This window comes from Ceratotherium simum, chromosome 21 (assembly GCF_057802395.1).
Source record: "Ceratotherium simum simum isolate JZ-2026a chromosome 21, ASM5780239v1, whole genome shotgun sequence".
Classification (NCBI taxonomy): domain Eukaryota; kingdom Metazoa; phylum Chordata; class Mammalia; order Perissodactyla; family Rhinocerotidae; genus Ceratotherium; species Ceratotherium simum.
This window is the reverse complement of record NC_141920.1, coordinates 25,270,388-25,288,032: the sequence shown is the minus strand read 5'-3', so window position 1 is coordinate 25,288,032 and position 17,645 is coordinate 25,270,388. Positions and strand designations below refer to the sequence as shown.

The window sequence follows — 17,645 nt, the reverse complement described above, 5'->3', positions numbered from 1 at the left end:
TGTATCTTTAAGATCTGTATGCAGGAATCTGTATCTTTAACACACTCTCCTAAGGCATATTGCAGGAAACATTAACATGCAGGATTTGAAAGTATTTTGAAAAGCGTTAAGTGACTTTCTAGATGGTGAAATATTATTTTCACTAGGAGGAAACAGGCTAAACAATAATAGCAAAGGTTACTAATTACTAAGCACTTAGTTGTTCCTCTGAGTCTACTTACACAGCCCATCTATTCTCATAAACAACTCATGAAGGAAGTTAAGAGGATGGACTCTGAAGCCAGACTGCCTGGGTTCTTATCCAGCTTGTGACTTTGTTTATGCATCTGTAGAGTGAGGATAGCGAAGATACTTCCCTCATAAGTTTGTTGTGAGGTTTAAAGAAGCTTATTGAGTAGCTCTTGGAACACCTGCCCTGTTGGCACCAATTACGTGTAAGCTATTTTCATCAACCCTAAGCGCACCCTGTTAAAAGGTATATTTGAACCGGATCAATGTAACTCCCGAGTGCACTTCCTTAAGGACAAATCTTGGTTCTCAAAGTGTGATCCTCCACCAGTGGCACACCAGAGAGCTTGTTAGAAATGTAAATTAATACAGGCCATCTAAGATCAGCTGAATTAGAAACTCTGGGGGTGGAGGGGGGGCCCAGGAGTCTAAGTTTTAGCAAGCCTTTCAGCTGATTCTGACGCACACTAGAGTTTCGGAACCGAAGCTACAGTCTTTAGAGGGTGGGGGTGGGGGTGGGGGTGGGGGTGGGGCGGGAGGGATTAAAAAAGGGCCTAGAAGCGCTGGGAGAGAGCAAACTCCGATTTAGCTGTGCTCACCAGCTCCAGCCAGCTCTTCCGGCCAGAGGCTGGCAAGTTCGCAAGGCCTTCTGGGGTTTGTAGTCGGGGTCGCTCCCGAGGAGGAGGCGCCTGCGCATTGGCGGCCTAGTGGCACCGGTCCCTGTAGTCGGGGTTCGGGACCGGCTGCCATCTTAGTCGAGGGACTGAAGAGTCGCCGCCGCCCCGAGTCCCGGTAAACACCCGCAGGCGGGCTGGGGGCAGTTCTGGGGAGAGTGGGGTGCCCGGATGAGAGTGTCCGAGGAGAACGAGGAATGGAGGAATGTGGCGCGCGAGCCGGGCCCCCAGAACCTTGGCTCCTCGCTCTTCCCTCAGAGCCGGTGCCCCTGGGGGGCGCGAGGAGCTCGGGCTAGTGGCCCGGGCCGGGCGGGGGGTGGGACGGCCGGACGCACCGAGTGGCCACTGTCGGGCTGAGGCGTCCGGAGCCCCTCGCCTCGCCGGCGCCAAGTTGTGGGAGGGCTGGGCCGCGGCGGACGCCGGCAGGGTCCGGCCCCGCGCCCCTCAGCCCCGCCCGGGGGCCACTCTCCCGCCGCCCGGCCTACGCGCGGGGCCCGGCGGCAGCGGCCGGCGCGCGCGACGTGGCCTTGTGAGGGGCGGCGGCGAGGCCCACCTGCCGCCCGGCTGGCCTTCTCGAGACTTTTTGGAGACCCCAGTCGCGAGGGGGGCCCAGCACAGCGGCTACTTACCCTTGTCTTTTCCAGTCCCCTCCTCCTTCCATTGTCCCCCACCGTGGTGGTCCCGGCCCGGACGCCCTGCTCGGCTCCCGCCGCCCCGACCCTGCCGGCGCCTCCCGGCGCCGAGTTTTGCAGACGTGGAGCTGTCACTGTCCTCCTTCCTGAGAGTGTCCGTTCCTTTAGCAGAGAAAAGAAAAAAGTAGCCGTGAACGTATTATAAGGGTCAAAACATGATGAGGACATGACTTCGTAGGGACCTCAAGTTTTAAGATTTATTTCCGGGCAGCGAGTTAAAGAGAGATAAACACAGGGACCCTGCGCCCGAAGTAGACTTTGGGCCTAACGTTAGTCCGAGATGTAACCAGGTGAACTTGCAAACCACCCGAAATTCACGATTCCCGGTAACAACCCAACTTGTTTTCTTGGTTACATTTGTATCTTTAATCGTGTTACATTTTCTGCCATTATTTTACAGCTTCAGTATACTTTTTTGGGGGAGTGAGGAGTGGGGAAGGAAGAGTGGGACTTTTCTTTGAAAATTAATGAGGCGCTGGAGCCAGCCGCCTATCATTGGCACTTAGTCGGGGTCTCCGGCATCTGTTCCTAATATAATTCGATTTTAAGGAAGTATGTAGAGGCAGTGTATTTCCACTCTCAAAATCTGCTAAGGATTTGTTTCTCGGCTGAAATGAAGTTCTCGTGGCAGATCTGGTGAGCGCCTGCACTGTGTATTCATAGGTTTACTCAAGGTACAGTTACTTCATTTTTAAGATTTAGAAATGAAGGTGGAAATTCAACTGTTTTTTTTTGAACAGTGAATGTAAGATTTTTGGGTGTGAGTCCAAAAGGAATTCCTTCATCTTCAGCATATGAATCAAGTCAACAAGGATTATGATATGAAATAAAAAGCAAGTGCTGAATACTTCTTCAGTGTATTCTAGAGTAAATCATTTCTACATTCTTTTAAAAAACACATCTTTACACCTATTGGAAGAGACAGACCGGTAGTCCCCAAATTTGACCATTAGAATAATTAGGGAAGATTGTTAAAAGTAGAATATCCGGGGTCTCATCTCCTGAGATTGATTTAGTATGCCTGTGTTGGCTCTAAGGAGTTTATTTTTACAACATGCCTCAGGCAATTCTGATGGTGTTGGGAACCACTGAGGTAAACAATACTGTGAGCATACCTAGGACAGCTCAAAAAACTTGGAGACAGATGAGGAAGTGACCTGTTCTATCTGGGGGTTGGCCACAGAAGGAGGCAGAATCTGCCTGTGGACCTAAGTTGGGTCTTAGATGATGAGTAGGAGTGTGATAGGGATGGGGAAAAGGAAGGACAAGGCAGATAAAGGAAAAAACCTTAATGTTCTTTGTAAATGCAGAGGATTGTAGAAGAAAAAGGGTTCAGAGAGCAGGGAGTGGAATGAGGAAGGAGAGCATGTGAGACATGAGGCCAGAAAGGTCAAAGGAGGCAACTATATGAAAAGTTCTAAGTATAATGCTAAAAAACTTGAGTTTTATGTTGTTAGCAATAGATGCAAATTTTTAAACGGGAAAGTGGGATGAGTATGTGTGTGTTTCAGAAAGATTGCTCTGGTGATAAGAGTGAAGGGATGGAAGAGTGGCCATTGCAGAGGTCTAGGTGAGAGGTGAAAAGGCTTGACCTTGGACAGAGGCTGTGGGGATGTTTAAGGGTTTGAGTTTAGTTCTTTCCTAGTGTAATATTGTTGCCATATTTTTGGATGAGGATTTTTTAGGGACAGTCTGGGCAAAGGACTCCTTTTCTGTCAAAAGAACCCATTAGCAAGCCTGAATTATATTGCCAGGTTATATATGTTAATGGTATTGGAGTGTATTGTTCATTAGCATCTTTGAAAAAATTAGAAAGAACGAGATTGGGTGCAATTTGGAGGAGAATTAGGAGATAAGACTGAAATTTATGACTATCAACGGTGATCTAAGCTTGTTTGAAGTTTTTCTCCCACTCAGAAACTTGGTATTAGAATTTTAGAGTTGCAAGAGATTGCAGAGATTATACAGTGGCAAATATGGTTTATGGGCCAACTCTGCTTTGAAGTAGCTGCCAGAAGCACTGTATTGAGAGGGATTTTGGTCATATGGGTTCTCTGGGAAAGTGACTTATGATTGATTGGTGATGCCTCCTGCGGGCACAGTTATCTAGTGGGTGGTATATGTGCCAGGTATATACTATTCTTAGACTAGTCCAACCTCTTGGTTTTCTGTTTGTTTTAAAAAAAAAAAATGTCCTAAGGAGGTTAAATAATTTACCTAAAACTAGTTAAGAATCAGAGCTAGAACTAGAGCTAGAACTAAGTTTTGTAACTCTTATTCTATTATTCTCCAGTGTACCGAGATGAATGTGTGCTACTAAAGAGCTTTGGATATTTTATCAAAAGAAAAAAAAGGTATTTCTAGCCTGTGCCTCTTGACTATTTAGGCAAGAGTTTAGCAAGGAACTTTGGCCTAGAAGTGAGTTTTGTTGTGTTCATTCTGGGTTAAGAAATTTGTGTTAGTACTGATAGGAAATAGTCACCTGTTTTTTTTTTTTTCCACTTCCTTTTTTGTTCTTCACCCTTTCTCAATTTTGGGTTTTGGGGATTGGTTTCCTTTATATGAGTTAAGGCAAAAGTATATAAAGTTAATTTTTTGTGTATTTATAGTATCTAGCCAAATTCTGGGCTCATAATAAGTACTCAGTAAAGGCATGTTGATTTTTATTGCTCTAAGTGATACTGGCTTTGAGTCAATATAAATTAGCAAGGAGGGTTGCAGAATTGAACTGTAGCATTCTCTGGTTGGGAGGTCGGCCCTCAGCTCAAAATGTTGGGTTGAAAACTAGGCTTACAACTAGAAGTAGTTAACCAGAAGAAGTTCCTGCCGCTATCCTCCTTCCGTCTAGTAGTACGCTGTCCTTGGAAAACTGTTGCCAGCTCAGCTCTTTTGCTTTTGACTATACTCAGATCCTTGGAGTGCTTTTTTTTCCCTATCCCTAGGATCCTCTAAGTTGCAGGGACCATTCTTACAGTGACCCCAATAAGTAGAATATGTTTATATTCCCATCCTCATTTTGCCATGTGGCCATCATACCCAGGTGGGCATCACCCCATACTATGCATGACTCATTTTCCCCCGACTCACCTTCTTATTCTTTCTGCCCCATCAAAAATTATCTATCCCGTGAAACTTTTTAAAAGACATAGTGCTATCAGATTCCCAAGGTCATCACTAATCTGATGCATTTAACTATAGGAGTAATATGTTAATGGACCCTCCTTCCCCTCTCAGGTAACATGCATTTAACAGTGGCCTTCTGGAGACAACGCCTTAACCCAAAGAAGTGACTCGAATGGTGAGAACTTCAGGTATGGTGGCATGCCTGTGAGAGAGATTGGGGGGCAAGCATGGTGCACAGGGAGAACCCTGATCTTATAACTGCTATAGGGAGGTATGGGGAGAGAGCATTGTTGATGCTGGCTACATCAGTTGGTTGAAGTAGGTAGTTTCCACTTGGATCTGAAACTCAAAGACTATTCTACAAGGATTAGCCTTTGAGCCATGCTGTGCTCTTAATTTGGGTCCTCTGACTTTTCTGTTTTTATAGCTTCCTTAGGCATACCACACACTTTTCCCACTTGTGTTGTTTTATAAATATTTGTCTCTGTTTGTCCAGATGTGTGCATGTGTGTGGCTAAAAAGTGTAGAAATTAAAAAGAAGGCAACATGGTGCAATGGAAAAAGAATAGGACTTGGAAAGAAATGATCTGGGTTCTGGTTTGATTTTGTTACTGACGAACTGTTTGACTTCTGGCAAATTATTTAATCTTTTTTTTTTTTTTTTTTTTGGTGAGGAAGATTGGCTCTGAGCTAACATCTGTGGCCAATCTTCCTCTTTTTGCTGAGGAATGTTATCCCTGAGCTAACATCTGTGTCGTCTTCCTCTATTTTGTATGTGGGACGCTGCCACAGCATGGCTTGATGAGCAGTGTGTAGGTCAGCACCTGGGATCCAAACCTGCGAACCCTGGGCGGCCAAAGCAGAGCATGCGAACTTAACCACTATGCCACAGGGCCAGCGCCAAATTATTTAGTCTTGCCAGGACTCAGTTTATATATTTCTAAAATAGATTTATTGATTCCTACCTGGCATTGTTGTGAGGATCAGCTGAAATAATACATATTAAATGTTTAGGAAAAAATGAGTTCACAAGGCGTTATGGAGATCTACAGAGTGGGAGAAGTTGGCAATAATATTGAAAAGGAAAGCATGAGGACAAGACAGATTCACTTTAAAAGATGAGGAGAGAGAAAAGGAAGACTATTGGATAAGAAAAAAAGAAAGCATAGAAAAAGTCAAGCAGTAAGAGAAAAGGGAGTGAATGAAGTAGAGCAGGTGAATTGGTAGGTGAGAAAGCTGAATAGGAAGAGAGTCCCTTTCATTTGCTTAACCCTAACCTTGTGACTATTTGGTGTCATTGTCATTACCACCTCCCTTCACATAAATGTTCCATTCATACTTAGATTCTAGTCTCCACTGTAAACGTGAATGTTTATTATTCATTCATTTATATGACCTTTTTGTGTTTATTATATTTTTGTTAACTAATTGCCCTATAAATGCTTAGAGACCAGGCTGTGATTTTCTTATCATGGTGTCCCAGGCCAGTGCTGCAATCAAAAGTATGCTTAATCTACTCTTTTTTATAATTATGGAGGGAAAGGAAGGAGATGGTGGTGTGCTTCGTGAGAGATACTAGGAAAGGAAGTGGGTAAGAGGGAAAGTAGATAAACAAGAGATGGTAAGAAGAATTCTCAGAAGATAGTGAAAAGAAAGACATGAAAATGAAAAATATGCAGAGCAAAAAAAGAAGGGGAAAAGGAAATGCTATTATCTGCAATAAAGGAACAAGACAGCTTTCATTTCTTTAATGATGATGTAATACCCCATAGAAAGTTATGTGCTGGGAAAGATCATTCTCCATACCAAATATCTTTACAATATTTCTGAAAGTATCCACTTCATCCTGAGCTTACAAAGTAGTTCTTTGTGGAAAGAAAACTGGGCCAACATTCAAGAGACCTGGGTTCTAGTCTTGGTGTTGCTAATTACTTAAATTCTGTGATCTTGGGCAATTAATTCACTTAAATCTCTCTGGGCGTCCATTTCCTCACTTGTCTATTCAAAGTATGGAACATGATGATCTCTCAGGTTCTTTCTAGCTCACTCTTTGATTATACTTTGTGCTTCATGTGCTGGCTCACTAATTTTTCAGGGCTTTGTTGATATTACAATGTAGGACTGGTCTCAGAAATATCTTATAATGGGACTTCATAATATCCAGTGCTTTCTAAATGAGAAACCATTTTATTTTAAGTTCTACTTTAAATGCTGGTAGAAAGAGAGACTTGTAGGAAACCTAAGTATAGAAATGTTAAGTTTGTAATATTTAGCAAGCATTTATTGAGCCCTGGTTGTGGTAGGTCTCAACGGGTACTTAATATAAAACCCCCTGCCTCAAGGATTTTTGTGTTTTTGTCAGGAAAAAAAGTTGCTCACCAGTAATTATTATAAAAAGCAAGATGATAAATGCCATAATAAGGATAGCCTTGCAATTTAAGATATTAACTTCAGATTTCTTGGTTCCTTTAATATAATTGAATATATGCTAAGTGCTGCTCTGTGCTAGGTACTGCAGGAACTCATGACGAAAAAGTAGTCCCTGCTCTCAAGAAACTTGCAATTTTTTTTTCACACCTAGAAAATAGATAATATACTTCTACCCCAGAAAAGAGAAGTTGTTTTGTACATATCATCACTTTATAGTTTTTTTTTTTTTGTGAGGAAGATCGGCCCTGAGCTAACATCTGCCAATCCTCCTCTTTTTTTTTTTTTTTTTTTTTTTTTGCTGAGGAAGACTGGCCCTGGGCTAACATCCCTGCTCATCTTCCTCCACTTTATATGGGACACCGCCACAGCATGGCTTGACAAGTGGTGCATCGGTATGCGCCCGGGATTCGAACCGGCGAACCCCGGGCTGCTGCACCGCAGTGCGCGCACTTAACCTCTTGTGCCACCGGGCCAGCCCTATAGTTTTAAACTAAGAATTCATCTGCATATTGAGCTTACCTCACTCCAGAAATATCTAACAACATTTTTGCTTTCTGAGAAAATATATTTTTTGTTGGATTCCATAACCTTTTCTTTGTCAATTACAGAGAAATTTTTCTTGTAAGACAAGGAAAGAGTCCAGAAATGCCCTCTGTATTTAGGTGAACTTTGGTTTGCTTCTTAGTCATTCGTACAAAGAAAGAATGGGCTCTAATATTTAGTCTTTTGGTTCTTTGTTCCAGAGAATCTCTTCAGTTGGTCACAGAGGAAGGGATGCTAGTCTAAAGGAATCATATTATAGAGGTTAACAGTGCGTACTGGAGTTAGATTGTCTGATTTTGAATTTTGGTTCTACAGGTACTGGCAGTATGACCTTGGCCAAGTTGCTTAACTTCTTTGTGCCTTAGTTTCCTCGTCTGTAAGTTGGTAATAGTAATAGCATATATTCATAGGGTTATTGTGTGGATTAAATGAGGTAATGTATTTTTGCTTGAACAATAGTTGGCTCACAATAAGCATGAGATGTTAGTTGCTATTATTGTTATTGTTGTTGTCATTCTCATTACCACCAACCTTATCTATCTTAAAATTATCATCTCAATTCATTCATTCAATAAGCTTATCTGGGGAGAGTATTATAAATTCAAATGCCTACAAGTGCTAGATGAACATTTTATTTTTTTTTAAAGATTTTATTTATTTATTTTTTCCCCCCAAAGCCCCAGTAGATAGTTGTATGTCATAGCTGCACATCTTTCTAGTTGCTGTATGTGGGACGCGGCCTCAGCATGGCCGGAGAAGTGGTGTGCGCCCGGGATCTGAACCCGGGCCGCCAGCAGCGCAGCGCGTGCACTTAACCGCTAAGCCACAGGGCCGGCCCATAGATGAACATTTTAAATAGAAATGATAGATCAGTTTGGGACTTAAGTGAACTAAGGAATTTGTGTCCCTCCGACAGGGCAACTGTTAAGCAGCTTTGGCTCACTTTTTTTTTTTTTAAATTGGTCTTTTACTTTTTTTTTTTTTTAATTTTATTTATTTATTTTTTTCCCCCCAAAGCCCCAGTAGATAGTTGTATGTCATAGCTGCACAGCCTTCTAGTTGCTGTATGTGGGACGCGGCCTCAGCATGGCCGGAGAAGCGGTGCGTCGGTGCACGCCCGGGATCCGAATGCGGGCCACCAGTAGTGGAGCGTACGCACTTAACTACTAAGCCACGGGGCTGGCCCTCACTTTTTTTTTTTTTTTTTTTAATTGTAAAATTCACCATTTTAAAATAACTTAGTGTTGGCTCACTATTGATCTAGGGAGGAGTGTAGACTGAGGTGGCCTGAACATCTTAAGTTTTTTCTAAAGAGAAGCCAGATTTTGTGAGAAATCTTTATTTTTAAATGTTGGCAACTTATGAATTCATAATATAAACACTGTGGGCCAGACAAATCACTGCTGTGGGCAGAATTTGTCTTGTGGGTTGCCGCTTTGCAACCTCTGATATGGGGCTTGGCTTTTTGCAGCATAACCCATGTTCCCTGTCCTCTGGGAAGAAAGTCCTTACCCACATAAAGATTTAAAACAGTTCAAGCAATACCTCAAAGCAGTCTAGGGCTGAATGAGGGGTGTGCAGAATAATTATTAAGGCAGAGAGGAGAAGGGAAGTTTTTTAAGACCAGAATTCAGAGTGGGCAAAAGTACAGAGGCAGGAATGGCTTGAGATGTGGAAGTGCAGTGAATAGATTAGTTGGAGTTTAGATTCTGAAGAGGGTTTGTGTGGGCCTGGTAATAAGAGAAATTTTGGAAAAGTTAAAGAGACCAGCCTTCTTATTTTGGGATAACCTTCAGTCCTGTTGGCTGACAGGATGAAATGGTATTTTATGAAAATTTTTTTGGGGGCCGGCTCCGTGGCTTAGCGGTTAAGTGCGCGCGCTCTGATGCTGGCGGCCCAGGTTCGGATCCCGGGCGCGCCCCGAGGCACCACTTCTCCGTCCAACGTGAGGCCGAGTCCCACGTACAGCAACTAGAAGGATGTGAACCTATGACATACAACTATCTACTGGGGCTTTGGGGGGAAAAACTGAATAAATAAAATCTTTAAAAAAAAAAAAAAAAATTTTTTTTGGTAATATTGAGGTCTGCAGGGTTAGTAGGGTCTGAAGGCAGGGAGACCAGGCTAGGGAGGCGGAGTGGGAATGGAAAAGAAGGGACAAAAGCTTATATAAGAGAAAAGCTTATATATGGGCCACCCTGTGACAATGGGACCCTGCATTAAATAAAGAGGGCCAATTTTGAATGCTTTTTCTCTATTTATTCTTTTGTAAAAACTGGAGTATGTGAGGATAGTACTATGCTATCCCTCTTTTTTTCGTGTTTTGGGTCTTGCTTCATCACTGTCCCAGCCCCAGTACCCTCCTTAATGATGGATGACATACATTGTCTTATGATTTCCCAGCTTGCACACGTAAAATAGAAAGAAAAGGAAGAATCACAATAGTTCAACTGCTCATCACGTTTCTAGTTTCGAATTTTTGGTGATGTCAGTTAACCGCTGATAAGTTTCATTAGATTTTGGTTTATACATGGAATTTTTGTATTTACCAACGTTTGGAAGCACTGACAAACAGTTTGCTCGTGGAGAAGATGTAGAATTTTGCTGCAGAAACTTGACACAATAGTTAATCCTTGACTCAGAATGTTTAAAGAAACTGATAAACGTTGTAGAAAAGTGGAATGTGTTTATTTTGTATAACCTGAGAAAGTGATTTTTAAGATTTTATTTTCACCAAGACTTTTGTTCTGTTAATACTTTCTCATGAAAATTTTCTTGACATACACAGGGAAGTTATTCCTTATTGTTGGCTAGAATGCAAAATATAATTATTGTAAGTAGTCTTTTTAAGTAAGCTGAATAGTGTGTTAAATATAGCCTGAGTATTAAGAATATTTGAGATACAGCAACGTTTCCCTCATTGATGAATAAGAGTACTGAACTGAGCCTATGAAAAGTACACAAAGTTGCTGCTGTCATAGAGACGCAGCAATAGGGTCAAATTGAGCTAAATCTAAATCTCATTTAATGGAGTACTTTGCTTTTTTTTTTTTTTTGCTTTTGAAGCATGGTCTAACCTAGTTTTGGGAGTTCATTTGTTCTGAAAATTAAAAGGGATTTTCAGGTGGTTCATTTAATTATAGATCTGATTTGGAATTGGGAAGGAAAGGAAAATGGGAGAGGGATTAGTTGCATTTGCTTCTGTGGAAAGTCAGTAGTCAAAGCGAAATCCCAGATTATCTTTTTCTGTTCTTGAATTTTTTGGAGGAAAGATATTTACTATAGGTCTCAATTAAAAACTATATTCTCTATATATGTTGAAATGTGCAAGAACCTAGCTACTACTGCTTTTCATTGCCCAGAATGTTGCTGATATTTATCTGCTGTCATCTCTTCTCCCTTTGTCTTTGCTCTTGAGCGTTTATGCTTTTTTATTCCTTAATTTCATTTTGTTGGGGTTTCAGGAGGGAATGGAGAGGGAGCACATATGTTCAGTCTGCCCTCCTAGTTGATTTTACTATATAAATTGATGTTTTCATTTCTAAGGGACAAAGAAAATGATGAACTTAGCTGTCCTGATTATTTTTTTGTTTCTTCCTTATTTTGGTAATATATACATAACATAAAATTTACATTTTAACCATTTTTAGGTGTTCAGTTAATTGACATTAAGTACATTCACATTGTTGTGCAGCCATTATCACTATGCGCCTCCAGAGCTTTTTCATCATCCCAAACTGAAACTCTATACCCGTTAAACAATAACTCACCATTCCTCCTCCCCTAGCCCTGGTAACCACTATGCTACTTTCTGTCTCTATATAGAATTTGACTATTCTGGGCACCTCATGTAAGTGGAATCATAACATATTTGTTCTTAGTGTCTTGCTTATTTCACTTAGCATAATGTCTTCAAGGTTCATGTTGTAGCATGTGTCAGAAATTTCATTCCTTTTTAAGGCTGAATAATATTCCATTTTATGTGTATACTACATTTTGTTTATTCATTCATCTGTTGATAGACAGATTTTGGGTTATTTCCACCTTTTGGCTATTGTGAACATGGATGTACAAATATCTGTTCAAGTCTCTTCTTTCAGTTCTTTTAGGTATATTACCAGAAGTGGAATTGCTGGATCATGTGGTTTAATCTTTTGAGGAACCACCATCCTGTTTTCCACGGCAGCTATACCACTTGCATTCCCACCAGCAGCGCATAAGAGTTCCAATTTTCCACACCTATGCCAATATTTGTGTTTTTTTTTCATTTTTATTTTTTAATAATAGTCATCCTCATGGTGAAGTGGTATCTCATTGTTTTGATTCACATTTCTCTAATGATTAGTGATATTGAGTGTCTTTTCATGTGCTTTTTGGCCATTTGTATATCTTCTTTGGACAAATGTCTATTCAAGTCCTTTGCCCATTTTTTAATTGTGTTGTTTGGTTGTTTGGTGTCTTAATTATTTTGTAGGCTGCTGCCCGTGTGTTTTCTGCTTCTGAGTCTACTGCTATTCTTCCTCCTTATCTATTGTTGACAAAGCAGCTGGAACCATTCTCTGCAATATATAGTCCCTCAGTAAATGTTTGATGATAAAAGGTTAAAAGTAGTGTGTTCTGGAATGGTGAAGGCAGGTCAAGGCAGTCTAGTTTTGGACTTCTCTATTCTCTTTTAACCATTTACTTGGTGAGGTAAACATTTATAAAGGATTAAGCTTTTAGGCAAAGAAGTCCCTGTGCCATTTAAATTTCATTTTAGAGAAGGAAAATATAAGATCTTATTGAAAGAAATTTGATTCTTCTCTTGGAGGACTGCTGTTGTTACTGTTTGCCTAAGAAAATACAACTCAACCTGAGATATCCAAACAAGGATTTTTACCTTTTGTAATTCTGAAGGGAAAAACATCTGTTTTAATTATTTCAGTGGTTCACTTCTTACTTGATTTTATTGTGTGATGATTTGGAATTTCTTATTTTGAGACTGTGCTATTTGTTAGGGTTTTTTGTTTTTGTCAAGAGGGGGTTGGGAGTGATCCTAGACTCAGTATATATGTTTTAATAATTTTGAAAAGGACCAAACTAAGTTCAAGTACAGCAATGACATAAGTATTTTTTGTTTGTTTGTTTCTGTGTTATCTTTTTTGGCTTCTTTATGGAACCATGATTTTAAATCATGAAATTAACATTGAGCAAGGCTAGAGATCTTGGTTTTTAACCACATCTTCTGTTCTGACCTTGGAGAATCCATTTTCATTGGGTTGTTTGTCATATTATTATCAGGTTGTAAGAGTTCTTTGTAAATTCTGGATATAAGTCCTTTATTGGATATGCGTTTTGCGAGTATATTCTCCTAGCCTTTTGCTTGTCTTTTCATTTTCTTAATAGTGTCTTTTGAAGAGAGAAGTTTCTAATTTCGATGAGGCTTAATTTTTCAATTTTTTCTTTTATGGATGGTACTTTTGGTGTCATATCTAAGAAATCTTTGCCTAATTGGGCAATCCATTTAACTTTCCTAGATTTCCATTTGTTTACCTATGAGAACAAATAAGATGTGTGTGGTATTTTGCCTTCTTTGGAATGATATTTTTATTCAGGTCTTTTTCAGATTCAAAGTAGAGGAGGTAGTCTTGGAATAGAAAACTAAAGTGAAAATCCACAGACCCAAATTGGAGTGTAGAATTGGCTCTGCTTTTGTAATCCTGTTTGTTTCCTAGTGGGAAAGTGATAATTTGTCTTTTTCCTTCTTCCCTTCACCCAGTATTTAGGGCTTGTGGGTGTAAATGATTCTCTGATTTTTTTCTAGGTTTTTAATACAATCTGAATAACAATGCTTTTTGATTTCTCTTAATAAAAATGCGTAAATTTGTTTATAAAGTATACATATGCATTACTCAGTAACTCATTAGTATTGACATCTAGTTTACTTGCTGATTCTTTTTTTTTTTTTTTTTAAAGATTTTATTTATTTATTTTTCCCCCCAAAGCCCCAGTAGATAGTTGCATGTCATAGCTGCACATCCTTCTAGTTGCTGTATGTGGGACGCGGCCTCAGCATGGCCGGAGAAGTGGTGCGTCAGTGCGTGCCCGGGATCCGAACCCCGGCCGCCAGCAGCGGAGCGCACGCACTTAACCGCTAAGCCACGGGGCCGGCCCTACTTGCTGATTCTTAAATAATGTTTGGAAATGATCTAAGAAAGGTTTGCTGGAATGATGGGGATGGTGGCTAGCGGGGTCTTGTATTTTCAGAATTCATGGGTATTAAGAGATGGTCAGAAACAAGAGTTTCTTGGGAGCTAGGAAATTCAACTTTATATATAATTAGGTTGTATAATTTCACACAAGCATTGTTTGCAAAAGAGAGCAATATTTATAGTAGCACAACAGTAGTTGTATTTATTGTGGCATGTCAAATCCTTTAAACTTGAGCGGTAAATAGTCAAAGCCAGGAAACAACTTGTAATAGTAGTTAATATTAAAATGTTTGTCAGAAAGCTGTTTGGGAGAACAGGGAAAAAATTGCCTTCTGGAATACTGGGTACAGAGTTCAAACCAGCAAATGAATGCTAAAGTTCGATTCTGTTGCCAGTTTCCTTAAACTGTTTTCTTACTATTGAACCTTGAAAGTTGTACCTTCCTGTTTTTCTCTTTAATAAGATAATCGTCTTTTTGTGCATATGCCTTAGAATCCATGCTGATATATTTGGTTGGAAAATGGACAAAGAGCTTTGAGTGATCTGAGATCATAACATGATGTTCAAAATCAAGGTGTCACTGTTGTGGGGGAGAGAGGATGGTCCACATCCTACCTCCTTATTAAGGTAATTTTCTCCAGTAAATAGGAAAGCAACTTTTCCCGGTCGTGAGTGAGTTTGAGTTCATTCCCTCTTTTTTGTTGAGAAATTAGGTTATGGAAATGAGTATTTACCTTCTACCCCAACCCAAAGAACTCTTATCCCCTCTGACAGTACCTTCAGCAACCCATACACCAAGGTCAGCTCCTTTGCTATCATTAGTGGAGAATGGGATCTAAACATTGTTCCTTCTAATTAGTCTCAGCTCCTGTGGCCCTAGGGAACAGGATCTAGTTTTCAACCTAGCTGGGTAGTGTGGCTACTGGTTGCATACACAAGAACCATTACCAGCTCCATGGTTTCACTTCCAACTGGATTGAGGCCCAAGTCCGTTCCTCACAGTAGTATCTGGTGAATGAAGACAGATTTTTTAAAACGGATCCTTTGATACAGAGCTCTTTCACTTGAGTAGTGAGTAGTGAGTAGTAGTGGCCCTATCCGAGGGAGACTACTCAATGTTTACAGTTACCATGTATGCTTCTGTATTTTAGTAAGGCTGTTTGAGAGTTTGACTTCATTAGGTTTTAGTTCTCTGAATACCACTGTGTACTTTAGCAATTTGAACTCTGTACTGTCTGCTTCAACAAGCAATTTTTCTCTCTATCGGTTTTGTATGTTTTCTGAAATGTCTTTTTGGTGGCTTCTTTTAAGAAAATATAGACCTATATTAAATTATTGAAGAGTTTTCTAGGTCAGAATAGATATGACGTATAAAAATAACTCATTATGTTGAATATGTTATTTCTGAAAATAAACCAAGGAAATTTCATAGTATCGTGACTATTTAATAATTTATCTATAAATAGGATACATATTTTAAAATAAGGCTAGAAATGTAGTTTGCCTGTTTTTTGCTTATGGGGCAAGGTGTTACTGAAATAATCTCCTGAAATTGTCTGTCTCTTTCCACTATCTTTCAGGAAGATGTTAAGGTTAGTTTTTACCTCTGGCAATGTTTTAACACCTTCTTTCTACATTAGACGTTCTGTCACATTTTTCAAGTGTGATAGTAAACTTTAGTCAAAATAAGTGTTATAAAACTGTTGAATTGACCCTATTTTAATTTTTTTTTTTGTAACTGACAGACTAATAGGTAATAGATTATTTTAATATTATACCAGATCTTAGATTAAAACTAATATCTTCATTGGTTCAAGTCACAGTGGTTTACTAGATGAAGATATAGGTTCCACACCACTGTATTTGATTGTGAAAGCTTTTTAAAAAATCATGCAAAAAGTCAGTTATTTTCCATAGAAAATTCATGCAGAAGCATCCATCTCCGTCTCTGTATCTTATGAATTTTAAAGCTGTAGACAGAGGCAAAGTTGAAATTGGCTTTTAAATTGAGTGTTAGAAGGAAGTAGAGGAGGTGAAAGAAAGATTATAAAATGAAAGGGACATTAGAAAAGATAGGTTGGGCCGGCCCCGTGGCTTAGCGGTTAAGTGCGGGCGCTCCGCTACTGGCGGCCCAGGTTCGGATCCCGGGCGCGCACTGACGCACCGCTTCTCCGGCCATGCTGTGGCTATGTCCTACATACAGCAACTAGAAGCAACTATGACATACAACTATCTACTGGGGCTTTGGGGGAAAAAAAAAATTAAAAAAGAAAAGATAGGTTAATCTAGCAGTGAGATATGGAGATAAAGGAGAGGTGCTAGAAAGGAAGAATGGGTGCTGGAGAGATCCCCCCAAGATACATAGGAGATCTAAAGTCAATTTTTTTTTCTTTTTATTGTAGAAACTAGATTGACAGCATTTTTTTGTCATTCACGTTGGGAATACTCTTTTTCTTTTTTTGGAGTCAGGTTTATTGAGACGTAACTTAACACATAGTAAAATTCATCATTTTCAGGTATACAGGTCTTTGAATTTTGACAAACACTTGCAGTCTTTACTTGTGCTCCTTTGTAGTCATTTATTTCTCCCCAAACCCATCCTCTAGGAAGCACTGATGTGTTTTCTGTCCCAGTAGTTTTGCCTATTTCAGAATGTCATATACATAGAATCATAGGGTGTATTAGTTTCCTAGGACTGCTGTAACAGATCACCTCAAATTGGGTAGTTAAAACAACAGAACTTTATTCTCTCACAGTATAAGAGTCCAAAAGGCCAAAAATAAGGTGCCAGCAGAGTTGGAACTTCTCAGAGGGAGAATCTGTTCCATGCCTCTCTCCTAGCTTCGGGTGGTTGCCACCAATCCTTGGTGTTCCTTGGCTTATGTACACGTCTCTCCAGTCTCTGCCTCCATCTTCACATGATGTTCTCTATATATGTCGTCACATCATTTTTACTGTATGCACATCTCTATGTTCAAGTTTTCTTCTTCTTATAGGGACACCAGTCATTGAATTAGGGCCTACTCTAATCCAGTATGACCTCATCTTAACTTCATTACACTGCATAGAGCCTGTAAGACCAAATGAAGTCAGGTTCTGAGGTTCCAAGTGGACATGAATTTTGGGGGAGACACTATTCAGCCCAATACATAGGGTTTGTAGCCCTTTTTTTGAAGTAATGTTTCAAATATTACTTTAAAAAATCATCATAGGGTAAAATTGGCTTTTTTTTTTGGTGTACAGTTATATGAATTTTAACACATGTATAGGTTCTTGTAACTAACACCATAATCAGGATATAGAACAGTTCCATCACACCAAAATCCTCCCTTGTACTGAATTTTTGTAGTCATAGCCACTCTCCATTCTTAACCCCTAGCAGCCACAGATTAGTTCTCCATCCCTATAGTTTTGTCTTTTGGAGACTGTCACATAAATGGAATAATACATTTGTAACCTTTTGAGACTAGGTTTCACTCAGCATGAGTAGTATTCCAGTGTATGGACGTACCACAGTTTATTGATTTACCTGTTGAGGGACATTGAGTGGTTTCACGATTTTGGCAGTTATGAATAGTCCCGCTGTAAACATTCCTGTACGGTCTTGATGTGGACATTTGTTTTTATTTCTCTAGGCAGGGTTTCTCAGTCTTGGCACTATGACATGTTTGGCTGGATAGTTCTTTGTTGTGGAGGGCTGTCCTGTGCATTGTAGGATGTTTAGCGGCTTCCCTGGCTTCTACCCACTAAATAACAGTACCACC

At 40.0% G+C, this 17,645-nt stretch overlaps 1 protein-coding gene across 8 annotated transcripts in view; it reads left to right on the top strand.

Moving 5' to 3' along the window:
- The first annotated feature begins 924 nt into the window (after positions 1-924).
- ITCH (itchy E3 ubiquitin protein ligase) overlaps positions 925-17,645 on the top strand; it is a 124,961-nt gene continuing 108,240 nt past the window's right edge. For 2 of the 8 annotated variants that reach the window (XR_015555602.1, XM_087445370.1), the window contains exons 1-2: positions 925-1,020; positions 4,829-4,892. Coding sequence is in view for 2 of the 8 variants with exons in the window: in XM_014787535.2 (XP_014643021.1) it covers positions 4,890-4,892 (3 nt within the window). In the remaining 6 variants the exon portion in view is untranslated. Of the gene's footprint in view, positions 1,021-3,924; positions 3,949-4,828; positions 4,906-17,645 lie in introns of those variants that run through there. The other 6 variants (XM_087445371.1, XM_014787535.2, XM_004430504.3 and 3 more) reach the window with 5 other exon arrangements.